The sequence below is a fragment of the Lampris incognitus genome, chromosome 3, assembly GCF_029633865.1.
Source record: "Lampris incognitus isolate fLamInc1 chromosome 3, fLamInc1.hap2, whole genome shotgun sequence".
Classification (NCBI taxonomy): Eukaryota; Metazoa; Chordata; class Actinopteri; order Lampriformes; family Lampridae; genus Lampris; species Lampris incognitus.
Window position 1 is genome coordinate 36351979 of NC_079213.1, and position 27528 is coordinate 36379506.

The window sequence follows — 27528 nt, forward strand, 5'->3', positions numbered from 1 at the left end:
CATCCTCCATAAAGGGAATCCACCCTAACATCCCAGATTAAGTCCTATGGCGACTGGCAAGTGGCAACGGGGGCAGGATTGTGAGATCTGGAAGCCCCTAGTCATGAGCCGGCACATCAGGCGGTGGGGGCTTGATTGCTGGGCTCTTGGAATGAAAAGCCCTTTGGTATCTGCAACCATGACTGAGCAGTCCTCTTTAGAATCCACTCTGCTTACCCCACCTGGGGAAGGGGTTAGAAAATGTGCCCTAAAAATAGCCTGCCTCAAACCTCCTGACTGGATTACTGCATCCAGAGAGCTCACCACATGTGGTCAGAAACACAGAAACATGACCTTTGGAGCCTGGAATGTGCACAAACTGATGGACAGTGCAACCAGTGACAGAACAGAGAGGAGAACCGCGATCATCTCTAGAGAACTGAAGAGAGGCCGGATTGACATAGCTGCCCTTTCTGAAACCCGACAGGCAGACAAAGAACAACTGAAGGAGAAGGGTGGCTACACATTCTTATGGAAAGGAAAAACTGCTGATGAGCCCAGGATCCATGGTGTTGGATTTGCCATCAGGGACCAGATCATCCGCCACCTGTCTAAACGTCCTGTGGGGATCAGTGAGCATCTCATGACCATCTGTCTGGTGCTTGCCAACAACCAGATGGCAACAGTTGTGATTGCCTATGCCCCTACTTTAGAGGAGGAGGTCTGCAGAGGAAGAGGTCTCCTGATTATTCTCCTAGGAGACTTCAACACCAGGGTTGGCCAGGATCAACACCTCTGCAAGGGCACTATAGAAAAAGAAGGCATCGGGAACATCAACTCCAATGGATTTCTGCTTCTTAGCAAATGTGCTCAGTACGACCTCACCGTCACTAACACTGTTTTACCAGAAAAAAAAAACAACAAAAAAACAAATTTAAGGCATCTTGGAGACACCACCGCTCCAAACAGTGGCATTTCTACGTCATTGTATGAACCAGGGTCCGCCGTGACCTGAACATCACGAGGGCCATGATCGATGCAGATGACTGCTGGACAGATCATCACCTCATTCACTCCACGATGTCCATCAAACTCAAGAGGAAGCGGAGGGTTCAAAAGAAGCAGATCCAGCTAAGACTGAACCTTGAAAACCTGAATGAAACTGCCACCCAGCACCAACTTCAGGCCTCTCTTGGGGAAACCCTCCACCAGGAATATCCTGATGACATTAAGAAGCGCTAGACCCTGCTCAAATCTACCATCCTCGACAACCTGCAAAACCACCCTTGGGTACAAGTCCAGAAAACACCAGGACTGGTTTGATGAGAATGAAACAGAGATAGAACAGCTCATCTCCAAGAAAAGGAAAGCCTTTCATGCCAAGCAAAATGATGTAACCTGCAAGGCTAAAAGAGTGGTTCACTCCAGAGCCAAGGCAGACATCCAGAGATGGGTGACAGAGCTTAAGAACTCTTGGTGGACAGAAAAGGCTCTGGAAATCCAGTGACTGGCAGACTTGGGTGACACCAAAGGCTTTTTCAGCACTACTAAGGCCATCTATGGTCCAAGCAACCACGGCTTAAACCCCCTACGCTCAAAGGACGGGCAGGAGCTGCTGAAGGACAACGAGTCCATTAACGCCCGATGGAGGGAGCACTTCCAGGAACTCCTCAACCGCAACAGCACAGCTGAACCAGATATTGCCAGCCACATTCTCCAGAGGCCCATCAGAGAAGACATTGGGGAAGCTCCCACCATGACAGAGGTTCAAGATGCCATCGGGAGCCTTAAGAACAACAAGGCCATGGTCCAGATGGGATCCCAGCTGAGATCTTAGAAAAAGGCTCAAGCACCACCACTTTCCACTGTCCACATGGCACCAAAGTATGTGGCTCGCGGATCGGCCTTTACAGCCATCTGAAGACCCACAAGTAGACAACACAACGGTGAGGATAGACATACTAGCTTCGAGTGACCGCCGATGACGATGACGATGAGTGTGCGTGTGCATGTGTGTGTGTAGCGTAGATCTCTTGGCATGCGGAGTCTAGACGGGGAGACAAGCAGCAGCAGCAGCAGCAGTAAATAAATAAATAGATAAATGCTTATTATGAAAATGAACTGGCATTCGGGTCTGTGATTTTTTAAAGAAAATTTTTTTTAAGTAGCACAGGACATCCAAAAGGTTGCCGACTCCTGCTCCATGGCATCATAGCTGGCAGTCACGCATTTCACCATGCAAACATAATGCTGCACATTTAAAATCCGGTGCCATTCTCACCACAGCACAACTTCAAACTGGGCGTCTGACAGACTGTTTACTGGAGCCTTCTTGGTCCCCAATTTACATGATGTCAAGCGGGGAATTCCCTCCTGGGCCCCGAGGAATGCAATTTTATAGCAACGTCCCGCTGAAGCTAAGGTTCCCCCTCACCATCTTTCGTGTATTTAACAAGGTCTGCGTCGCCTGTTATTCGTTTGACGATAACTTTATACAACGACTTTAACACCCGAGACATGTCCACCCACCTACGTCATGACGTATAGCGAAGACCAAGTTAAATAACCAAAACACGAGTCTTCAGCTAGTTAGAAAAAAGCTCGACCTGACCGCTTATCACAGGCGGACCACACTTCCTGTGAGAACCAGCGGCAACTAGCTAGATAAGTAGCGGTAATTAGCTAGATAAGTAGCGGTGAGTTTGAGGGGTAAAATAATTTCACCTTTTCCCAGGCAAGCGATGAAGAAATCGGAACTAAACAGAACCCGGGCTGGAGCTGAACTACATGGAGTGCAGTGCAACAGAACCGCTGGCTGGTCGGCTACACATTTAAACTGCGTTCCGACAGATGTGACGCCGAGGCCAAACGAGTACGATTCCCCCTTATTCACTCGATCACAGAGCAAATATTTTTATTTTGTTTATTTCCTCACCCTGCCGATTCCTCTTCCGCTGTGTTCTGGTCACATGGCCACAGCGCTCCAATCAGAACAGAGTATAGGAGGGGCGGGGCTAAACGTACTCCATCACAAAACATGCGTCACTCTTGCGCGTCTGTTGCGCATTCAATTTTTTGAACCACTGCGGCTCGTCGCGGACAGCTTCCGGTGGGGAGAAGCTCGGAAACACGTCTTATGGCTGCGTTTTATCCGTGTGTCTACTTTTAATAGTTTCTTTGCAGTAGTTTCAAAGAAATGGCCACCTCCAGTGTGACCCAGAGCCAACACAGCTGCACCACTTGTACCAACTGGACCGTCTCCTTAGATCGCGTATCGTCCAGAACCAGGTGCTTATCGTGTCTCATACTGCATCATCCTGACTTGTGGAATGTTATACCATCAAAACCATATTAAGGTCAAATAAATTAGGTTTATGTTCAAAGTTACTGGAACTCACCCCCCCCCATGTGCCACTCCATGATGAGGACAACAATGAAAGAGTACATTTCAATGGTATATTTAAAAGCAAAACAAACACTCAGAAATTCATCTGTTACAGCAAGCAGCTCACAGTGGAAGCTGAAGGGCTGCACAGGTCCAGCTTGTGTATTGATTTACACGTAATGTATAAACTAGGTTTAGTGGGATTTATGACTAACCAAGGCTGGTCATCTTGAAACGCATCCTTGCAAAGCATCATTGTTATCTGAGCGGATGGACGACAAGATTTCAAAAACAACAAACCAGCTCAACCGTGGACCTCTACACATGGAGACAAAAGTGCTTCTTTTTGTGTGTTTGACCAAATGACTCCGCTCAGCAATTCCACTCAGATGAATAAATGTTTACAATAAAAACAACTTCCTTTGACCTTTGTTTTGCAACACTTTCATTGTAATCTGTACAATGTACATCACTTTCCAGTTCAACATAACAGGCATTTGAGACAAAGTTTGAAACATCGCAAAACTCAAAACGTCAGAACATGTTGACCCAGAGGAAGGTGCTGGGCCAGAACACCAGCAGTGACGTTCATGTGCAGCTTTCTGGTGGTGTGAGAAGTCTGGGCTCACCCGTCTCCATCCTGAGCGGCAACGCACCCGGTTGCCTCCGGTTCACTGCGGTGCAAAACCTTCTCTCCTGCCTGCCTGAGCCAACCAGTCTTCCTTTCATACGCATGCACGCACACCTTCCAGCCTTACTAAATTCTATTTCAGCTGCATGACAACATGGTAGATACTGTACCGGAAATCAGCAAAAGTACTGTAAAGTGCAGTTAGAGAATGAAAACCTCTTCGGACATTGATTCATGGGGCACAGTGAACAACAATCTGGGGGGCCTGAAACATGCACGTCCACATACACTGGTGGGTGGGCGGCTGCACCAGAGGCTGCTCGACTGCACCAGAGGCGGCTCTGGGCTGTACCAGAGGCTGCTCTGGGCTGCACCAGAGGCGGCTCTGGGCTGTACCAGAGGCTGCTCGGCTGCACCAGAGGCTACTCTGTGCTGTACCAGAGGCTGCTCGGCTGTACCAGAGGCTGCTCGGCTGCACCAGAGGCGGCTCTGGGCTGTACCAGAGGCTGCTCGGCTGCACCAGAGGCTGCTGTGGGCTGGTTTACACACAGACACAAGACCGCCACACCTCAACACACGGAGGCTGCAGGAAGTAGCAGTGCACTCATCTATGACGTGCACTTGGTATCACGTGGTGGTTAGATTTCCACGTGCATCAACATCTGAGTTTCTGCTCAAGACCGTGGCCTCGTGTGGACCAACGCAACAAAACCAGCACGTCCATCTGGGCAAAACAAAACCGCAGAACCGCAGACACTGTAAATGACGTCCAGAACAGAACCGCAGACACTGTAAATGACGTCCAGAACAGAACCAGACACTGTAAATGACGTTCAGAACAGAACCACAGCACTGTAAATAATGTTCTGAACAGAACCAGACACTGTAAATGATGTTCAGAACAGAACCGCAGACACTGTAAATAATGTTCTGAACAGAACCACAGACACTGTAAATAATGTTCTTAACAGAACCACAGACACTGTAAATAGTGTTCAGAACAGAACCGCAGACACTGTAAATAGTGTTCAGAACAGAACCGCAGGACACTGTAAATGACATTCTGAACAGAACCGCAGACACGGAGCAGGGGGCACAAAACGAGAGTCATCTTCCCAACACATGTTCGTTAGCCTCCTGCCACATCCGCACACCAAGTGACGGGTTCGAACCTTTCAGGACACACACAGTTAAAGGTAAAGTGGACGTAAACATTAGCGTTTCTTCACTTTCATGCTGGTGTACATTTCTTCACTGCGGGGAATTTTAACGTGGGGCAAAAAGCTACGTGAAGAAACCGTTAAAAAGTGGGACCATGTTGAGACAAAACAACACTAATCTTTCATGATCGGTCTTGTGACTTCTGAAGAACACACACCCTTCCCCAAATGACCATCTGATGAAGGGCAGGAATGCCAAATCAATACTCAGTAACACAACCCTCCTGGACAAACAGCTTACACAATGCACCGAGTTGCCTTCGAAAAATATATTTCTGGACATCACAACACAGGACGAGCACAGGTTTACAAGAGACCGCTGACACGAGGGTGAAGGCGGCCGGATGGAGGCCGCCTCACGTCGCCCTGCCTACAGCCTCCACCGAGGGCCTCCCTCCACCGGGGTTCAGCTCGGTCTTCACTCCTACAACAAGGCCACGACTTCACACCTAAACTCGGCGAGGAGGTCGCGGAGTCCGCCCGAGGGCGCTCCGACTAGGTAGTCCTTCAGCACCAGCTGCCTCGTGACAGCTCGCGCGTACGGACCCCCACACAAGCGCGGGAGAACCTGGATGTGGTCTCCGAGTGGACTGACCGGTCTGAGATTGTCACCATATTCTGAAGTGATATTCTGTAGAAAAATATAATGAGGCATATCAAAAAGACGGAATGAAAGAAAGTACTGCAAGAATTCAATGGATAGATTTACAATGATTTTTCTATATAGCTTATAAATACGTTATCTACACAACATGTGGTACAAAAATACTATGCATTTAGTGGGCACTGGAGTTCCTTAGTTAAAAAACTGAAGTAAAATGATATGAAGTTGTGTAACTGGTCAGGCACGAGTAACTTCTTGTCAGGGGGAGGAAGGAGTTTCCTCCTCCGACTTCCGCCGGGGCCATAAAACAACGCAGGGCAAAAGGGTTCGGACCGGGAAAAGCAGTGAGTGGAGACGTGACCCATGTGCTCCGGGCCTCGCTCCACCCAGCCGGGGCCGCCTTCAGCCGCAGGCAGGCACCGCCATGCTCAGCAAGGAAACCACAAACACAGCCTCCGGTTCGGCTGACAGCCCATCTGTATGTCAGCTGTCAATTGAAGATGTGAGCCATCGCACATGGACCTGCCCCCCGCCCCGGACGCTTCCTGTCAGGGGGCTCCGGACCACGCCTGGAACGGTTCAGCTGCCTCGTGACAGCCGCTAGTGGCTACCGGAGCGCCAGCAAATGGGTGGAGGCAGAAGTTCTCTAATAAATATGTGCCTTAGTGTTACTGCTTCAGATCGGAGCTTCTGTTTGGTTTGTGTGGTCCAGCGAATGGCTCACATCTACAACCCCGTAGCAAAAGGATACAGACAAGACCCCACAAAACCACACTGTAAATGATGGAGGTAAAAGAAAAGACCCAGTACCACATTACTTTGCTGCTGAAGAGAAGGCCCATCCGAGCCACTCCTTAACCTGCTGTGCGGGGCAGCTCCTGCGCTGACAAAATGGCCGCCCGTTCTACAGAACCACACAGATGCAGCACCCAGGAGTGACCGCCAGATGGAGCTCTTCCCTTTTCCACAAACTACCCTCTCACCCTTTTAGTAGTGTTCAGCAAATGGTAATGTTTCTTTTTTTCATATTTGGCATCAGATTAGTCTCATCGTCCTTTTTTCCGTGTGCTTTGTGTCCTTCAGCCTTGTAGGAAGGTTTAATTTGCTCCTCTCCTGGTTTAAGGCAACGTATATTTGTGATGATTTTAATAAAACCTTCTCTTAAAAATGTACAAATTTCTTAATACAAACCTCTATGGCATTATCAGTAAACACTGTATAGAAAATATATAAATATGCTTTTCTCTTTTTAATGTACAAATGTTCTGCAGCTCTTTTACAAGCTCCCATTTTCTCTTTTTTTCCTCCATATTTTTGTTGTTGTAATGTACATGTGCCCGGCCCCTTCAGTTTCCACCTCTCCCCTGAACATAACGTGTCTCTTTTGTACTTTTACACTCGTAATATGCACAATTGGTATTTACAGTGAAGGGGGCACAAATCTGTGTGTTTGGGGAGAGGGCAGGCCAACGGCTGAGGGGTGTTTGGCTCACGAGGAGTCTGTGCATGGGGACGGGGGCGGGGGGTAGAGGTGATGGGAGTAGCTGCGCTCCGTGTACGGCGATGGCGGGCAGCTCTCATAGTTCTCTTCCGCTGACAGGTACTGACTGCGGGGGGTCGGGGGCGGGGGGAACGGCTCCGAGTCATAGTTGAGGTCGCTGGTGTAGCCCTTGGCGAAGATGCTGGATTTGGGCAGGGCGCGGCGTCCGGGAGTGCAGTCGCTGTCGCACACGTCTGTGCTGCAGGGGGTGGTGGGAGGGGCGAAGTGGCGGTAGGTGTAGGGCCTGTAGCTGTGTCGGTAGAGAAAGGAAAGAGAGAATGTTAAGGAAACTCAATAGACGGCACCCAGGACCTATTCTCATGTCTTCAACTTTCGTCAGGCATCAAGCACTTTCTCCTCTCTGCAAGTACATCTGATCAAGATGAAAAGCAACACTAAGCTCTGCAGACCTCCTCCTCTCCACGAGTGTTTTCAAATAAGACCTCCTCCTCCCCACGAGTGTTTTCAAATCAATGAAAGCTGTGCTAGCTCTCCATGCACACAGAGGGTAAACAAAGGGAAGCGAGTCTCTTTGAAACTGGGTCCCTGTGTACAGAACAGGATTGTTTTAAGTGTTAGCATGTGCTTAAGGAATTTCTCCAATTTACAGCGCGGCAGACTGCAATCCTGCACTTTGATTACATTTCAAAACCAGACAGATTTCTCTGGTACTCCTTTAAATACACACGGGAAAAAGCAATAGTTTCCTTACTGACTCTCAGGACTTCAACCACACTGAGAACACAACTTCAAACTGACAACAAAAGTAGTCATCTTGCACACTAATGCCGTGCGCCTCAGTGTTTTTGTGACGTACCTGTAAGAGCGGTGTGTGGAGGGACTGTTGGACGAGTAGCCAAACTCCATGGTGTACTGGGAACGGACCGTGGCAGGCGATGGAGGAGGGTTCAGAATCTGGGGAAAGAACAGCATTAGGTTTTCCATCTCACAATACAGGTTTATTTATTTATTTTTGGGATTCCCCCCCCTTTTTCTCCCCAATTGTACTTGGCCAATTACCCCACTCTTCCGAGCCATCCCGGTCGCTGCGCCACCCCCTCTGCTGATCTGGGGAGGGCTGCAGACTACCACATGCCTCCTCCCATACATGTGGAATCACCAGCCGCTTCTTTTCACCTGACAGTGAGGAGTTTCACCAGGGGGATGTAGTGCGTGGGAGGATCACGCTATTCCCCCCAGTTTCCCCTCCCTCCTGAACAGGCGCCCTGATTGACCAGAGGAGGCGCTAGTGCAGCGACCAGGACACATACCCACATCCGGCTTCCCACCTTCCAACACAGCCAACTGTGTCTGTAGGGACGCCTGACCAAGCCGGAGGTAACACAGGGATTATTCAAACCAGCGATCCCCGTGTTGGTAGGCAACAGAATAAGCTGCTACGATACCCGGACGCCCACTGATACAGATTTTGACTTGTTCTTGCACATCTGGGTCGAATGGTTCTGACACCAATAGTAATTTGTTGATTAATTAAATTTTATTTTGAAAATTTGAGTTTTAACCGTCAAAAAAAAAAGTTTCTTGTGGAAAATATCGGTGTATCCATTTTCTATATTTTCAACCTTTTTATATGAAGAAGTACTGAGTAAAAGGAACATGTTCTTTATTTTATGCCTGAATTCTTTACTTGATTGATAATCAAGTTATTGACTGTGATGCCATCTGGAAGAAACAAACATCTGATAAGATAATTAGTTTCATGGTGAGTGTGAGCCAGCTATATCAGCTGTTTCACCAGAACATCAAAATAGAGGCTCATAACTTTTTAAGCGGGCCCTGACAACCTAAACGTTTTATTAGTCTAGAAATAATTAAATCTAGACTTAATTGTAACGATAGGCTTGAACTAAATTAAATTTATTTAATTTTTTAAGTTATTTCTCCAATTTAAATAATAACAAAATAATAACAAAATAAATGAATTGAAATGATAAAAATAAATGAAATGAAAAGAAAAGAAACGAAATAATAAATAAAATCTATTTCATTTTTAAGGAATTTCTCCAATTGAAATAAATAATATCAAAATAATAAAATAAACGAAACAATAAAAATAAATGAAATTATTTAATTTAAGGAATTTCTCCAATTTAGATAAATAATAACAAAATAATAACACATAAAGTAAATAATAAAAATAAATGAAATAAAAAATAAATGAAACGAAATAATTAAAATAAATAAAATAAAAATAAATTAAATTAAATAAGTGAAATAAAAATTTAATTCAAGCTTTGAATCGCGCAAATTTCAAATCCAAATTTGTGCGAAGATTATTTTCCAACCTGTTATACACTCCTTTCAAGTAACTAACATCAAGAGCATGCTCAGACTTGTTAACAGGACCTCCTCTGACTCCTTGCATGTTTTAAATGGAGAACACCAACATCTGCTGGACGATTTAGTGTCCCTCAGTTTAAACGCAACAGGCTGAAGAATTCTTGTTTACATCAGTCAATTCTGCCGCTAAACCAAACCCAGTGTGCTGCTAACCGAGGTCTGAGCTAGAGGATATAACCTGATGTGTATCATTGTCATGACTGTTTGATGTGTTTTGTACATCTATGATAAGTGTCATATGTGTAACCGTATGTTTAATCTGAGTGTAAATCTCTTGAACGGAAATGCCGAAGGATGCAAAATGAATTCCAGTACAAACTGACAAAGTCGTATCGTATTGTATACAAAACAGCTCGGCAGTAGTCAAAGCTGCACGGAGGGATCTTACAGTAGGCTAGTTGACTAGAAAAGGGGGCAGTTAAACACCATAGTTCAAACTGGACCAGGAAAAAGACTGAATAGTTATTCTGCAAAACTACAGAGGAATTCAGTCACTTTAAGGTAACACTGCACGTCCACATGGAGGGACCGTTTCTTTTTTGGACCATGGTGCAACCTCCAGAAAGCACGTGAACTTTACCAGTCTATAGTGGGGCCGTTAGTTAGTGTAAATGTGTGTAACTCACTGGTGGGAAGTAAGTGCCTTTAGTACTCGAGGAGCTGCTGGATGAGGCTCCTGTGACATGGGCACGGTCGTACGGAGGACCACTGCTGCCACCCATGATACTGAGGGAGCCAATCACGGACTTTCCTCTGGACATGCCTGCATGGACAAGTTTGAGGCCAAGCTTAGTATTACTCATCCTCAAACAGCAGGTTGTTGTTATTCTCCATTGGTGGCTGAAATGTTTCATTAGTTCTTTCACCTACCTGGCAGCGAGCCGGACAGTGAGCTTGGGTGTGGTACGTATCCTAAAGGGACAGACGAAGGTCCATGAACGACAAAGTCATTTGTTACCGTCTCCCCGTCATCTTTCATCTGGGGGCACAGCACACGCTGGCACACGAAATACACAGCTCCCACCACGAACAGCGTCATGACCACACCCACAATGGAGCCAATTGTATTAGAGGGTTGAGGTGAGGGCTCCTCTGTGGGATCTGAAAAGCACAAGAATAAGAGTACTGTTAAACCACAACTAATTATTTTGGTTTGGTGCCACATCGGCAGACTCAGTGATGGTTGCAAAATGCGATGCAAATGGTCCTTGAGACTTACAGCAGCCGATCTCATCGGAGTTGTCAGTGCAGTCCATGTTGTGGTCACACTTCTTATGTTTTCCTATACACTGGCCGTTGGAGCAGCTGAACTGGTCAGGGGGGCATTGAACTGAACAAAAGAGCAAAGTTTACACTGGGTTCTTCTCTCTCAGTCATCCATATTTGGACTGTGACGTTTATTAGAAATGCATCATTATGTCACACAAAGGCACTTTAAGCATCTGTAAACTGCTCATCTGTCTCTCCCACCTTCACACTTGTTCTCGTCAGATCGGTCCTGGCAGTTGATCTCCCCATTGCAGCGAAGACTCAGCTCCACACACTGTCTACTATCGCACTGGAACTCTGTGTCGGAACACACCGGACACTCCTCTTCATCACTGCCGTCGTCGCACTCAGGGTAGCCGTCACAGCGCCATGACTGCGGGATACAGTCCACCTCACCGGACATGCAGGAAAACATCTCCGGAGAACATGTGGGGGGCTCTGAGGGACGACCCGAGGACAAGGTGAGCATGATGAAAAGAGGAAAAAACTGGTATGATGACAATCAGATTTAACACACTGGGTTCTGACAATTAGTAGAATACTGACCAGAACCTCAGAACTGTAATTAAACCACAAAAGTAGTGTGCTGTTCAGCAGTAGGGTTTTTTCTTTTCTTTCCTTTTTCTCTTTTTCTTCCCAATTGTATCCAGCCAATTACCCCACTCTTCCAAGTCGTCCCGGTCGCTGCTCCACCCCCTCTGCTGATCTGGGGAGGGCTGCAGACTACCACATGCCTCCTCCCATACATGAGGAGTCACCAGCCGCTTCTTTTCACCTGACAGTGAGGAGTTTCACCAGAGGGTGTAGCACGTGGGAGGATCACACTATTCCCCCCAGTTCCCCCTCCCCCCCTAACAGGCGTCCCGACCCACCAGAGGAGGCGCTACTGCAGCGACCAGGACACATACCCACATTCCCAACCACAGACATGGCCAATAGTGTCTGTAGGGATGCCCGACCAAGCCGGAGGTAACACGGGGATGTGATCCAGCGATCCCCGTGTTGGGAGGTAACGGAATAGACCACCACGCTACCCGGATGCCCCCGTTCAGCAGTGGGTTTACGGACAAGTTCAAACAATGAAGTTGAGTAGGTATTGTACTGTGACTAACATAACCAACCTCCACAGGAGAGTTCATCCTGCAGCAGTACGAGATGAACAGGGCAGGAACAACGGGTAGTTCCATCCCCCTTCACAATGCAGATGTGGGAGCAACCACCATTGTCCCAGGTGCAGGGGTGTTTACCTAACGGAAAAGAGAGAGACGGGCTTGAAATATGACGCAGCCAGGATGTGTGACGGAGCGGCCAGAGGAGCAGTTACTTACTGTATTCTCTCATGTCCAGCTCGTGTACAGCGTGAATGTCACTGAGGTAAGCAATGCGTGCTTGGATCTTTGTGCGCCCCTCTCGCGTGGTCTTGTCAATCCGCTCGATCATCTGCTGCTGTCTGTCTATCCAGTAGAGATGATCACCAAACACAGTCAGGCCCACCGGCTGAAGAATGTTGGAGTCTTCAATCACCATACGGTTGGCTCCTGAACAAAGAGGGTCAGGGAGAAACAGGGTTGTAGGGCTCAGGAAGTAAGGATACAAAACAGGTAGCAAACTGAGGGGTTAGACAGAAGGAGAGGAAGCAGGGGGGAAAGGGATGCCAAGTACAAATGAGCCGTGCTTCATCTAGAAAGAGAGTAGAAACTGAATGAAAAAGACCAGAGTAGAATGCATCCTTTCTAGCTGAACTTTAGTTGCTGGAGTTCAATACTTGATTTTTTTTTTTGATTCTCCCCTTTTTCTCCCCAAATGTACCCGGCCACTTACCCCACTCTTCTGAGCCGTCCCGGTCACTGCTCCACTCCCTCTGCTGATCCGGGGAGGGCTGCAGACTACCACATGCCTCCTCCCATACATTGTGGAGTTGCCAGCCGCTTCTTTTCACCTGACAGTGAGGAGTTTCGCCAGGGGGACGTAGCGCGTGGAATGATCACACTATTCCCCCCAGTTCCCCCTCCTTCCCAAACAGGCGCCCCGACCAACCAGAGGAGGCGCTAGTGCAGCAACCAGGACACACACCCACATCCAGCTTCCCACCCACAGACACGGCCAATTGTGTCTGTAGGGACGCCCGACCAAGCCGGAGGTTACACGGGGAACTGAACCGGCAATCCCCGTGTTGGCAGGCAACGGAATAGACCGCTACGCCACCCGGCCGCCCAAAATAGTTGAATTTTAAACTGCTAGATGACAGGCTACTAACGGATGGGCACATTCTAGTGTGGCCTATGGTCTTGGCTCGGGAGCTGTCTTGACAACCTTGGTGTTCATGTGTAAAATACAGTCAGAGTACTGTTTCAGAGATCAGTCTCGAGCTCTGAAGAGCTGACAGTGAGAGACGACGACTGTATTACACAAATCACCAATGCACGGCAGTACTTCACACTAACAAAGCCATCACCATGACACAGGCCGAGTTTTATTACAGTGTCGCCCCGAGTGCTGAAGTAATTGTTACCAAACTGAACTCCTTGAAGGGGATGACAGCATCTGCCACGGGAGGTCAGTGCCAACGCAGGCTCCTTTCCACCTAATTTTAGCAAAGCCTAATGCTGTTACCCTGCAGGAAATCAAAGAGGAGGGGAGGGGTAGGGTCCGGCACACGCCTCAGAGCGTCTGCCTCCTCCGCATTAAACATGGAGAAGGATCCTAAGAATGAGGAAACCTCCTGTCTGGCAGTTTGATGGCCTGGTGTTTGCTTTGCAGCCCCCCACAATTCCTTCTTTCCCATGGCTCTTATGGAGGGTTTGCATTCCTTTCTTCCTGCGTGGGGCACTACAGAATCATTGGAATGTGCTTAGCACAGGGCTGTGGGCCAACTCCTCCGTGCAAGGCACAATGCTCCCCGGTGTCTGTTCAGACACGGCCTTCCCCTGTCAGGGTTCGCACAACTGCTCCCTGCCTCTCACCGCACACTGTCAGTACATCCAACCAGGGCTGCCACCATATCAGATCCCACGACACCATTATCCTGGCCTAAACCATTCACCATGATGACATCATCGCAATATCGAAAGAACATTTGAAAAAACTTAAAAAGTCAAATTCATCTTTAACTTTGTTTACTGTGTGTTTTGTCTGTTTTGGCAAATGAATTACACTCAAAATATTAGTGTAGGGAGGTGGAGAGAGAGAGTCTGTAACCATAACTGTACAAAAGCGTACAAAAATAATAGTTACACTTTATGGATTTAATTGAATTTAATTTAATTTAAAAAGGCAACCACACGGGGATCGCTGGTTCGAATCCCCGTGTTGCCTCCAGCTTGGTCGGGCATCGCTACAGACACAACTGGCCGTGTCTGCGGGTGGGAAGCCAGATGTGGGTATGTGTCCTGGTTGCTGCACTAGCGCCTCCTCTGGTCAGTCGGGGCGCCTGTTCAAGGGGGAGGGGGAACTGGGGGGAATAGAGTGATCCTCCCACGCGCTACGTCCGCCTGGTGAAACTCCTCACTGTCAGGTGAAAAGAAGCGGCTGGTGACTCCACATGTATGGGAGGAGATATGTGCTAGTCTGCAGCCCTCCCCGGATCAGCAGAGGGGGTGGAGCAGCGACTGGGACAGCTCGGAAGAGTGGGGTAATTGGCCGGATGCAATTGGGGAGAGAAAAAAAAAAGGCAACCAGATGAACTGATAAACAGAAGATCCACAAGGCCTAGCATCTGAAACAAAACCTCTTGCGGGGGGGGGGGGGGCAGGACAGGGGTTTGTGTGTGAGACCACAGCTGACAGCTGACCTCTGATATACTCTGTGATTTAATGTCTACCGACCATGACCGTATGTACTATTCTCCTCTTCCCATTTTTCATGATGGGATTCTGCATGGCAGTAGTAGCCACACACTGTGGTAGTAGCTAGCTAGTTACTGCTTCACAGCAGGTGTGTGTGTGTGTGTGTGGGGTGGGGGGAGACAAAGCAATAAGAGAAAGAAACGGAAATGATTTAAGAGGTCCTGCATTATTTACACGATATCATATGTGTATTATTAACATGATATCCATAATAATTTTGGGGGGGATCCCCCCCCCTTTTTCTCCCCAACTGCACCCGCCCAATCACTCCACTCTTCCAAGTCATCCCGGTCGCTGCTCCACCCCCTAGGCTGATCTGGGGAGGACTGCAGACTACCACATGCATCCTCCCATACATGTGGAGTCGCCAGCTGCTTCTTTTCACCTGACAGTGAGGAGTTTCACCAGGGGGACGTAGCGAGTGGGAGGATCACACTATTCCCCCCAGTTCCCCCTCCCCCCTGAACAGGTGCCCTGACCGACCAGAGGAGGCGCTAGTGCAGCAATCAGGACACATACCCACATCCAGCTTCCCACCCGCAGACACGGCCAATTGTGTCTGTGGGGACGCCCGACCAAGCCGGAGGTAACACGGGGATTCGAACCGGCGATCCCCGTGTTGGTAGGCAACGGAATAGACCACTACACTACCTGGGCGTCCAATATTTAATTTTTTAAATATCATGGTATCGTCAATACCGGTATATCACGACAGCCCTCTGTTCAACACAGATGTATGCCCTCTCTAGCATACGGGTCTTAGACCATGGGAGCATTCAGTCGACCACATAGCTGGCCTCTAACAGGCCATGGGGGCGTTCAGTCGACCACATAGCTGGCCTCTAACAGGCCGTGGGGGTGTTCAGTCGACCACATAGCTGGCCTCAAACAGGCCATGGGGGCGTTCAGTCGACCACATAGCTGGCCTCTAACAGGTCATGGGGGCATTCGGTCGACCACATAGCTGGCCTCTAACAGGCCATGGGGGCGTTCAGTCGACCACATAGCTGGCCTCTAACAGGCTGCGTTAACGCTGCCCTCTCGTCAGTGCTTATAAACATGTATGTAAATGCTCTGTTAACTGTACGTGTGCAGCTGCTTATTAAATGGTTACTGTGCACGAGCTCGCCGACGTTCCATTCCCCACTTAACAGCGAGGATCCTGGAGAGCCTTACCTGAGAGGTCGCTGCTTTCGATGCGCCGCAGGTCCGAGTCCACCCAGAAGAGCTTGCCCACCTCGTTGTCGATGGCCAAAGCCACGGGCTTGCCCAGACCGCTGAAGAACAACACCTCCCGCTCTGTGCCGTCCAGCGCCGCTCGCTCGATCTTAGGGGAGCGCTCCAACAGGTTGGTGAAGTACATATACCTGTCGGCAGAGAGAGACAGACCCCGTGGTGATGTCACATGATTCCTGCCAACCACGTCACCTTGAGCATTCGCAATACGCTCACTTCCTCATCTCAATAGTTTCTGAAAATACAACTGCTCTTCCATGTGAGACCAAGGTTTGCTACATTCAAGTGATCTATGTAGTCCTGAGGGAAGGCTGCCTTGGCCAGAGGTCTGCTGTGGATGTTCCTGAATGACCGTGCTTCCCATCCCAGCCACTGAGAGCACCAGAACATCTGCTGACTTCACTGCAAAAACCACACAATGACCTGGAGATTACCGTCTTAGAGCCGCTCCAAAGAAAATCCTACAATTTTGGTTCGAAACAAGCTTCTTGGCATGGTACGGCTTTAGGACACTCATGAGCATAAATGAATGACAGAGAGGAACAAATTACTGTGAGATCAGAACCACGACTTCTGCTACTACTAGACTATCTCAAATTACAATGGATTACCTCTAGTTACGGTGGAGGCAAAACAGAAAAAAGACTGAGCAAAGCAAAAGTTAAAAACGTACTTGTTCTAAAAGGGATGAAATAAGATGCATGTAAACTTGTGGCCATCTCATCCTTCGGTATGAATCACATAGTAAAGTATGAGTCACATAGTAATCATAGTAATGAATCACATAGTAAAGTATGAATCACATAGTAATCATAGTAATGAATCACATAGTAAAGTACGAATCACATAGTAATCATAGTAATGAACCACATAGTAAAGTACGAATCACATAGTAATCATAGTAATGAATCACATAGTAAAGTATGAATCACATAGTAATCATAGTAATGAATCAATAGTAAAGAACGAGCACGCTGACAAATAAGATACCAACTGAAGTGAAACACTAAATGCACTACCAAAGAAGGTTGCATCAGTTCATCTGGTACAACATCTGGTTCAACACCAGTTCATCTGGTACAACATCTGGTACAACATCTGGGACACAACCAGTTCATCTGGTACAACATCTGGTACAACACCAATTCATCTGGGACAACATCTGGGACACAAACAGTTCATCTGGTACAACATCTGGTACAACATCTGGGACAATATCTGGTACATCAGTTCATCTGGGACAACATCTGGGACATAACCAGTTCATGTGGTACAACATCTGGTACAACACCAGTTCATCTGGGACAACACCAGTTCAACTGGGACAACATCTGGTACAACATCTGGGTATAACATCTGGTACAACATCAGTTCATCTGGTTGTACCCAGATGATTCAGCCTTCTTTGACTTTCTTACCTGGATGCATCAAGACTAAACACACTAGTGCATCTTCTCTTAGGCCATGAAACCTTAATTCTAAATTGACAATTACACCAGTTTCATCAATAGCACACCTGTGGTCAAACTACAAAAAAGCAAGGCTTCGAGTAGCTTATAATGATGCTATGAGAAGACTACTAAAAAGACCTACATGGTGTAGTGAAAGTGAGATGTTTGCGGCTGCAGGAGTCAATACCTTTAAGGCTCTTCTAAGAAATCTTACGTATGAATTTATTTGCCGGCTCAGTGACTCTGATAATGTAATCATCAACAGTTTAACTATTATAGGGCGTCTGGGCAGTGCAGTAGTCTATTCCGTTGCCTACCAACATGGGGATCGCCTGTTGGAATCCCCGTGTTAACTGCGGCTTGGTCGGGCGTCCCTAAAAACACAATTGGCCATGTCTACGGCTGGGAAGCCGGATGTGGGTATGTGTCCTGGTTGCTGCACTAGCACCTTCTCTGGTCAGTTGGGGCGCCTATTCGGGGGGGGGAGGGGGAACTGGGGGGAATAGTGTGATCCTCCCACGTGTTACATCCCCCTGGTGAAACTCCTCACTGTCAGGTGAAAAGAAGCAGCTGGTGACTCCACATGTATCAGAGGAGGCAGGTGGTAGTCTGCAGCCCTCCCCGGATCGGCAGAGGGGGCGGAGCAGCGACCGGGATGGCTCGGAAGAGGGGTAATTGGCCCAGTAAAATTGGGGAGAAAGGGGGGGTGGGGGGGAGTTTAATTGATATAAGATTCAGTGCCACACGCTACCAGTCCCGGCAGTGGGAGCACTGCTATAGCTGCCTTCTTATAAGACACTGACTTGTTCTTTTCATGTTGTTTTATTGTGTTTACTTTATGTATTGTCTAGGGTTTATCTTCTACCCATGGTTCTTATCTTTTATAGCTTTATTCTTTCTTCCCTTGTTTTTTTAAAAAAAAAACATTTTTTACCTTGTCTTTGTTATGGACCCTGAGTCTGCAGCAAAGTTTTGAATTGAATCGCCTCAACTCAATTCAAATGACACCATCTTTAAAACTCATGGAACGTAAAGCAACGGATATGTGAATCTACTGTGAGATATAAATCTACTGACCCCCTCTCTGGGTTGACAACAATGGCCCTGGGTTTGTCGGGTTCCCCTCTCAGCACCACGCCCACGCGGCTGCCATCGGTGCGGGTGATGTTGATGACGTTGGTAACCTCACTGGTCCAGTAGATGAAGCGGCTGTAAATGTCGATGCTCAGGTCATACGGCTGCAAGCCCAGGCTGTGCCCCCCCGAGCTCGACACCACCGTCATGCTCTGAAGGAACACATCAAGTCAGCACATTCATTACGCCAGCATCAGTAAGTCCTTTCTCTCTAATCTGCTCTTCATCCCCATGGTGAAAGGCAGTAGGTCATGATGAAGACGTTGGTTACCTGGTTGCCATCCTCCTGTGCGCGGCGGATGACGTTCTGCTTGGAGTCGATCCAGTACAGCTGCTTGTCTAGCGGATCATAGTCGATAGCCCGCACGTTCCTCAGCCCATGGATAGGCAGGATGATGTCAGGACTCTGCTGCTCATCGATCACCATGCGGTTGATGGCAGTCTTCTGGCTGAACAGCAGGAAGGATGTAGGGGCTGCAATAAAGAAGACAGAAGTATATTTGAAAAGGTAAGGAATGGCACAGCGTGGTGGGTGGGCAGCGTGGTGGGTGGGCAGCACGGTGGGAAGAGAGCACATAGTGCAGCATTAAGTCGTGTCATGCTATCATGAACTGCTCCTTATTTCAGTAAACACATTTTCTAACTCAAGAGGAACCGCTCAAGTCGAGCTGGTACCGCTGTACTAAGCGGTAGTGTTGTGACTGAAACCTGAGAAGGCCCAGCCTGTGTTAGGGTTGTCAAACCTCCGACAATACCAGCGCTACTAAAATGCGCACAAGCAGCGTCTCCTTCATAACCCAGTGCACACATATTGAGTTAAGGCCGTCTCCTTCTGGAGTGCCTCTGGCCAAGCGACAAAAAAAATAAAAAAGTTTACCATGTCAGAGACACACACACACACGGAGGGAGGGAGCTAGTCTTAAACTGGGCATCAGTTTCCAGCTCTGTGCCAAGTTGGCAACCGAGGAGGGAACCACAAATAGTGTAAAAAGAAAATACCCGCTGCTCGTTCTCATACTCCAGAGATCAACTGCTTTCAATCTGGGAGCTGGAGAGGAGCGACTGACAGGCTGGCCTGTCGTGCACCGACAGCCTTCTAGAGAGGAGCGACTGACAGGCTGGCTTGTCGTGCACCTACAGCCCTCTAGCTGTTTTTGCCTCAGATGTGGCCAATCCTGTCTGGGTTTGAGTTTCAGGTGACAAACTCTCATTTCGTATCTAAACGACAGGGTCTAAATATGAAGATATGTGTGTGTGCAGTGTTAAATACATGCCCATGTAGACATGAACCGGCGGGTCTGTCTCACCACTGCAGGTCTTGTTGTCATAGTTGAGGGAGAAGTGCGCAGGGCAGCCGCAGACAAAGCTACTGATGGGCACAGCCAGGCAGAGGTGGGAGCAGTGGCCATTGGTGGAGGCGCAGGCATTCCAGCCACCCTGCCTGGACGAGTGAAACACCAGGATGTCCATCACATAGTCCAGGTGGCCTTGGATGATAGTGCGGTTCTGCCCACTGGTCTTGTTGGCACGCTCGATGCTCCGCTGGCTCCAGTCAGTCCAGTAAATGTAGTCCTGGTACTGCGTCAGGCCGAAGGGATGAGGTAAATCATCTGCTATGACCTCACGTTCCTGGCCTGGGACATGAACAAGACAGATGACCACAGCGTTGGTTGGTGGAGAGAAAGAAAGACAGGTAAAGAGGGAAGAGTGTTGAAAAAGGAGAGAAACAAAGAACCTTGCACAGGATACATCTGCCAGGCCATGGCTATTTTCTGTTTGTACTATCATTCTGTGCCAAGGCTGAGGGTATTTTCTCTGCACACAAAATTGGTACTGTTGCAAGAACTGTGCAAGCGTGTGCTTAGCCTCGGCCTAATAGCAGTATCATTTTTAGAGTTTTCTGTGAGGAACATTCTGGGCCTGGTTTGCATCCATCAACCGTAGGGGTACATTTCAGGACATCATTTTCAGAGCATTAGTACAACTGGTTTGTTTCAGCAGGCCGATAACATCCTTTTAAAGTATGTATTTATCCTTACACAACAACTACACATTTTTTTAGGAATACGCCCGACTTGTGTCACCACATATATACATGGAGCGTGTTGCTGTGAGTCGGTGTGATGAGACACCCACTGCACAGGTGTGCACAGGACAGCAGCACTGCACAGGTGTGCACAGGATAGCAGCAGCAGTGCAGCTCATAAACAAAGTGTGATGCAACTTTGCTTAACCTTTACTATCTTCATTCCGTATTTCTTTGTTTTTTTGGGGGGTCCCCCCCCCCTTTTCTCCCCAGTTGTGCCCAGCCAATTACCTCACTCCTCCAAGCCACCCCGGTCACTGCTCCATCCCCTCTGCCGATCTGGGGAGGGCTGCAGACTACCACGTCTCCTCTGATACATGTGGAGTCACCAGCCGCTTCTTTTCACCTGACAGTGAGGAGTTTCACCAGGGGGATGTAGCGCATGGGAGGATCACCCTATTCCCCCCAGTTGCCCCTCCCCCTGAACAGGTGCCCTGACCGACCAGAGGGGGCGCTAGTGCAGCAACCAGGACACATACCCACATCCGGCTTCCGACACGCAGACACGGCCAATTGTGTCTGAAGGGACGCCCGACCAAGCCAGAGGTAACACGGGGATTCGAACTGATGATCCACGTGTTGGCAGGCAACAGAATAGACTGCCACGCTACCCGGACGCACTTAATTTAGTATTTCTAATGTGCAATTTGGAGACTACTATAAAACATGTAAATACGAAAGCCTACATTGGAATTCAAACCCAGTTATTGTGACGCGGCTCTCTTGTGACACGCCACCATCAGTAATATTCACCTAGCATGTTAGAGGATTCAATTAACGTTGTGTCCAGGTCTGTCCAATAAAGACGGCGTTCAGCGTAGTCTATCGTCAGCCCGTTGGCTCGGCCCACATCAGGCACCAGGGTGATACGGCCCGTCCCGTCCATGGCTGCTCGGTCAATCTTCGGCTTCCCGCCCCATTCAGTCCAGTACATGAAACTGTTGGAGACAATAAAACGTGTTAAGAAGTGATTGTGAGATAACGCCTCCATGAGGTCAGTCTTGTGTGTGTGTAGCGGTATAAAGGCTCTGTCCTGCTGCCACGGTGATACCAGGGTGTGAGCCGCAGTCCTGAAAAGCCGGCAGGCTGCATAACACACACGGCTCAGCGAACAAAGCACGCCGGCGAAGAGCAACGCCTGTCCCACTAAGGTGACAGGAATATCTGCGTGTGTGACCCGGATCTATCAGCCGACACATTACACCCAGCGCTCCTCTGTGTGCTGTTGTCACTTACCTCTGGGCTGTCACACTATAATTGTTCTGGACTCTGTTAGTCATTGTTTAAGTTGAGACCTTTATTCTGTTTTATTTTGAAGTACTTCCTACGCGACCAGCAAATTGTAATCAGGAAGTGTTATACCGTCTTACCAGTGCATTGTATGTGCTGCAAAAGGTTATCCTCCATCCTTGATTCTTACGTCTTGATACACGCAATGTTTGTAAGTATTTCAGTTTATGTGGCCTATATTTACTAAAGCATTACAAAGTCTATCCCATTCATTTTTCGTTTTATCTGTAGTATGTTATGCCGTGTTGGTTTGTGCTAGTTTGCTATGTGTTAGCATGTTCCCATTTGCTAGTCGTATGCTACGTTATACCTATCTGTATATTGGCTAGTCTACAGCTCTTATTTCGTGCACTGACGCACTCTTATTTGTACGTTGTACTTATTTGTATTTGTACTTTGTCTTATGTGTTCATTTTGTGTACTTACTTTGTAGTACCTTCAGTTTCGTAACTGCGTTGTTATATTGTGTTGGTATATTTCAGTTTCACCTTTTGGAAAGTAAACATCATAAACTTCACTCCACCTCCTGAAATGATTGATTGCCGAGGAGTTTAGCTGACTGGATAGTTGGGTTATTGCTCAGATGCTCCGAGACCAGTAGAGTGAAAAAACAGCATATAATCAAGCTGTAAGAAGGGAGCGGCTGGATAAGAGACTGAAGGACCGCCATACAGGCATTGAGCAAGCCTCCACGACACCCTCCCCTGATGTCCTCACTTCAGCCAGCCCACATATCTCTCACCATGGCAGGAGGCGCACATGCTAAAGTGCTAGAAGGATGTGCCACAGAAGAGGACCTCCACTCATTGCATTCTTGTTCCTCCAAATCATCAAGTAGTTCCAAATCATCACTTGCCATCACCAAAGCACGAGCCTAGACTGAGGCAGGTATCTCCAAGATGGCCTATGCTCAGAGGGAGATGGAACTTAAACTACAGAAGGCCCGTCTGGAAGCTGACCTAGCAGTGGAAAAGGTCCGCATAGAAGCCACCCTAGAGGCTCTTCAAGTAGAAAAGGAAATGGACGCTGCATGGATTGAAGCAGAAATACTGGAGACAGGTTTGAGGGACCAAGACCATCAATCACGTAGCAGTAGAGCCTCTAATCATCTCTCACCCCAGACACGACTTCAGCGTACAGAACACTATGTACTGGACCAAGCCAGCCTGAAGTCCAACCCATTCAGCTCATATGCCTCACCTTATCATGAGCTCCAAGTCACAAGTCACACCCAGTAGCCTGCTACATCCATCCCACTCTACAGACCCCTTCCCATAAAAATGGAGCCACTCTGGCAGAACAACGGAGGAGCGGACAAGAGAGATCAACCAACGACCCCTCAGTGATCCTAATCATAACCAGAACAGAGCGGTCAGCCCAGGCACCCCTGACACCTCCACCACCAATGACCTCGTCAGGTTTCTTGCATGGAGCCAGTTGGTGACCTCAGGGTTGACCATTTTCGATGACAAGCCAGAGAATTACTGGGCGTGGAAGTCCACCTTTAACAGAGCCATCACAGGCCTGTGCCTGTCAGAGGGAAAAGAACTTCATCTTCTCATCAACTGGCTTGGCAAGAAGTCTTCAGAACAGGCACAGAGACTCAAAGCAGTCAACATCAGGCAGAGACTGGCAGAATACTACGGCTCACCTGAGGCAAGTGAAAGGGCTCTCTTCAATAAACTTGAAGACTTTCCGAAGGTGAGGCACAAAGACCCGTACAAGCTCCGTGACCTGGGTGACCTGCTCCTAGAAGTGGAAGCCACAAAGAGGGATGGCTACTTACCCGGCCTGTCTTACCTGGACACCTCCAGAGGAGTGGCTCCCATCGTCAACAAACTTCCATACCATCTTCAGGATAAATGGGCATCATGTGGATCCACGTACAAGCAACAAAACAATGTGGCCTTCCCTCCATTCACTGTGTTTGCTGACTTTATCCGCAGGGAAGCAAGAGTAAAAACAGAGCCCAACTTCAACCTCCCACCATACCACGCGGCACCTGAAAGGAATGAGAGGTCAGACAGACAAGGGAAGACAGCTATATCAGTACACGAGACGCAAGTGTCTCCTACAGAGAAAACTGAAGATCAAAAGAAAGATACTGACCCTGGAAAACACTGCCACATCCACGATAAACCCCACCCACTGCGGAAATGTAGAGGCTTAAGGGAGAAGACTATAGAAGAGCGAAAACAGTTCCTCAAAGACCATCACCTATGCTTCAGGTGCTGCTCCTCTGCAACCAACCTTGCTAGAGACTGCAACATAGAAGTGGACTGCAACAAATGTGGCAGCGACCATCACACCTCAGTACTCCACCCGGGTCTGGCTCCCTGGAAGTCTAAGTCATCTCCTCCCGCTTCAGAGAATGGCGGGGAGGGAGAACAAGCAGACAACCAGGAAGTCACCTCCAACTGCACTGAAGTATGTGGAGAAGGACTGAGTGTTAGGGCATGTTCGAAGATCTGCCTAGTCAATGTTTATCCTGAAGGATGTCGGGGGGAGTCCAGAAGGATGTATGCCATCCTGGATGAGCAGAGTAACCGTTCCTTGGCAACACCAGAGTTCTTCAGCATCTTCAAGGTAACGAGTAGTCCATCACCGTACACACTCAAGACATGTGCAGGACTCAAGGAGACAGCCAGCAGAAAGGCCTGGGGCTACATTGTGGAGTCAGCAGACGAGGTCAGTTTCCCTCTCCCCACACTACTCGAATGTGATCAGGTCCCAAACAACCGGTCGGAGATCCCAACTCCCAATGCTGCTCGCCACCACAGGCACCTGAAACGGATTGCAGACGAGATCCCACCCCTGGACCCGGATGCAGGCATACTCCTGTTGCTTGGTAGAGACATTATGAGAGCACACAAAGTCAGGAGCCAGATAAACGGTCCTCATGACGCCCCATTCGCCCAAAGACTGGATCTTGGATGGGTCGTTGTTGGTGATGTGTGCCTTGGAGGAGCACACAAGCCACCTCACGTCAGAACTTTCAAGACCTCCATTCTGGAAAGTGGACACCCCAGCTTTCTCAGCCCATGCAGCAGCCAGGTCCGGGTGAAAGAGACATTTGCCCACAGTTACCCGGTGTCAGCTGCCCTAGACAGCACACGGAAGACGCTCGACGGAGAGAACCTGGGTCAGTCGGTCTTCCTTCACACAGCCAGCGACCATAAGCTTGCTCCTTCGATAGATGACCTGAGATTCCTGCAGATCATGGACAATGAGTATCGCCAAGATGAGTCTAAAAGCTGGGTCGCACCCCTACCCTTCCAGTCACCACGGAAACGACTGCCCAACAACAGGGAGTATGCCCGAAGCCGTCTCAATTCTCTCTGCCTCACTCTAGACAAGCGGCCACAGACAAAAGCCCACTACATAGAGTTCATCGAGAAGATGCTTATCAACAAACATGCAGAGATCGCTCCACCCCTACAGGAGGGCAGGGAGTGTTGGTATCTCCCATCATTTGGAGTCTACCACCCAAAGAAGCCAGGCCAAATCCGTGTGGTTTTCGACTCCAGCGTACCTTATGAGGGCGTCTCTCTCAACTATGTGCTCTTCAGGGGCCCCGATCTCAACAATAGCCTTTTGGGGGTGCTCATGAGATTTCAGAAGGAACCTGTCGCCGTCACTGCTGACATTCAGCACATGTTCCACTGTTTCATAGTACATGAAGACCACAGGGACTTCCTTCGCTTCCTGTGGTTCCGCAATAATGACCCCCAACAGCAACATTGTGGACTACAGGATGCATGTCCATGTCTTCGGCAACAGCCCATCTCCTGCAGTCACCATATACAGTCTGAGGAGAGCAGCCAAGGAGGAAGAAGAGAACTTGGGTAGCGACGTGAGAAGGTTAATCGAATGAGAGTTCTATGTAGACGATGCACTGAAGTCTTTCCCTACCGAAGCAGAAGCCATCAGTGTCCTCGGACGTGCCCAAAGAATGCTTGCAGAGTCAAACCTCAGGCTGCATAAAATAGCCTCCAACAGACCTGCTGTGATAGAGGCATTCCCTCTGGAAGATCGTGCTAAGGATATCAAGGACCTCAACCTTGTTACTGATGACCTTCCCCTTCAACGCAGCCTCGGAATATCTTGCAACATTGCCTCAGACACGTTCATTTCCAAGCCATGGATGAGAAGAAGCCCTTTACCCGTAGAGGGGTGCTGTCTACAGTAAACAGCCTATACGACCCCCTTGGTCTCTTAGCCCTTGTCACAATACAAGGGAGGCTGCTCCTGAGGGACCTCTCCAAGCACGCCGAGGACTGGGACTCACCCCTCCCCAAAAGCATGGAAGGAGAGTGGACAAAGTGGAGAGACTCGCTAAAGGACCTACAGGAGCTCCACATACCCCGCACTCATACATCTTTCTCACCCTCTGGCACTGTACTCAAGGAGCTTTGTGTCTTTGCAGATGCCTCTATGAAGGCCATTGCAGCAGTAGCTTACCTGAAAGCTACCATTGAAGAGGGACAGACCGAGGTTGGCTTCATCTTTAGAAAAGCCAAGCTGGCACCCCAACCAAACCTCTCAATTCCTAGACTGGAATTGTGCGCGGCAGTATTTGCGGTCGAGATCGCAGAGTTGATCGTCGAAGAGAAGGACCTGGAGTTCCACCGCACCACATACTACTCAGACAGCAAGGTAGTCTTGGGGTACATTCATAATCAAGAAAGGCGGTTCTATGTCTACATAAACAACAGAGTTCAAAGGATCTGGCAGTCCACATCTCCAGACCAATGGAGGCATGTTCCGACTGACGACAACCCAGCTGACTATGGGTCTAGGTCTATCCCAGCAACTCTCCTGAGCAGCACGACATGGCTCTCTGGACCAGCCTATCTTCGGAATCAATCTCCCCACTCTTTCGAACCCCAAGAGATGTTCAACCTCGTCAACCCTGCCTCTGACTCCGATGTGCGCCCTGAGGTTGCTGTGAACCTCACCTTAGTCTCTCAAGAACTGTTGAGCCCAAACCGCTTCAAGCGTTTCTCAAAATGGACCACTCTCATCCCCACAGTCGCATGCTTGATCCATATTGCTCGCTCCTTCGCCCTACCTGCCCAAGACGGCAGCTGCTGTGGATGGCATATCTGTCAAAAGGCCCCTCAAAGGAGGAGCTGGATAGAGCCAAGGTCCTTGTGATGAAGAGCATCCAACATGAGCTCTACGCTGAAGAACTGAAGAACATAGCCTCCAAACAAAGTCTTCCCTCTCGGAGTAGTCTGCTGAAGCTAAACCCTATCATCGACAATCATGGGCTCCCCAGAGTTGGAGGTCGTGCAGCTCAGTCCAAGCTAGCAACTGAAGAAACGAGCCCCATCATCATCCCAGGCCGTCATCACCCCGCGACCCTGCTCGTGCGACATCACCACGAGGCCGTAAAACACCAAGGGAGGCACTTTACAGAGGGTGTCGTCAGAGCAGCTGGGCTGTGATTGGTCGGAGCTAAAAGATGCATCAGCAGCCTTCTCTTCAAGTGTGT

The 27528-nt window shown here is 48.7% G+C and overlaps 2 protein-coding genes across 3 annotated transcripts in view; both read right to left on the reverse strand.

Annotated features, from left to right (window-relative positions):
- The window catches only part of tbk1 (TANK-binding kinase 1), a 29378-nt gene extending 26432 nt beyond the window's left edge, over positions 1-2946 (reverse strand). Inside the window, exon 1 of one of the 2 annotated variants that reach the window (XM_056275590.1) lies at positions 2915-2946. The gene's annotated coding sequence lies outside the window, so the exon portion shown is untranslated. The other variant, XM_056275589.1, reaches the window with a different exon arrangement.
- Positions 2947-3416: 470 nt separating this feature from the next.
- lrp6 (low density lipoprotein receptor-related protein 6) overlaps positions 3417-27528 on the reverse strand; it is a 115782-nt gene continuing 91670 nt past the window's right edge. The window contains exons 11-23 of the mRNA XM_056276283.1: positions 21495-21679; positions 19963-20289; positions 18927-19129; positions 18599-18807; positions 16011-16201; positions 12318-12527; positions 12111-12236; positions 11191-11427; positions 10940-11050; positions 10591-10821; positions 10347-10483; positions 8177-8274; positions 3417-7609 (exon numbers count right to left, since the gene is read on the reverse strand). Coding sequence (XP_056132258.1) covers positions 7309-7609; positions 8177-8274; positions 10347-10483; positions 10591-10821; positions 10940-11050; positions 11191-11427; positions 12111-12236; positions 12318-12527; positions 16011-16201; positions 18599-18807; positions 18927-19129; positions 19963-20289; positions 21495-21679 — 2566 coding nt within the window. The 3' untranslated portion in view covers positions 3417-7308. The remainder of the gene's footprint in view (positions 7610-8176; positions 8275-10346; positions 10484-10590; positions 10822-10939; positions 11051-11190; positions 11428-12110; positions 12237-12317; positions 12528-16010; positions 16202-18598; positions 18808-18926; positions 19130-19962; positions 20290-21494; positions 21680-27528) is intronic.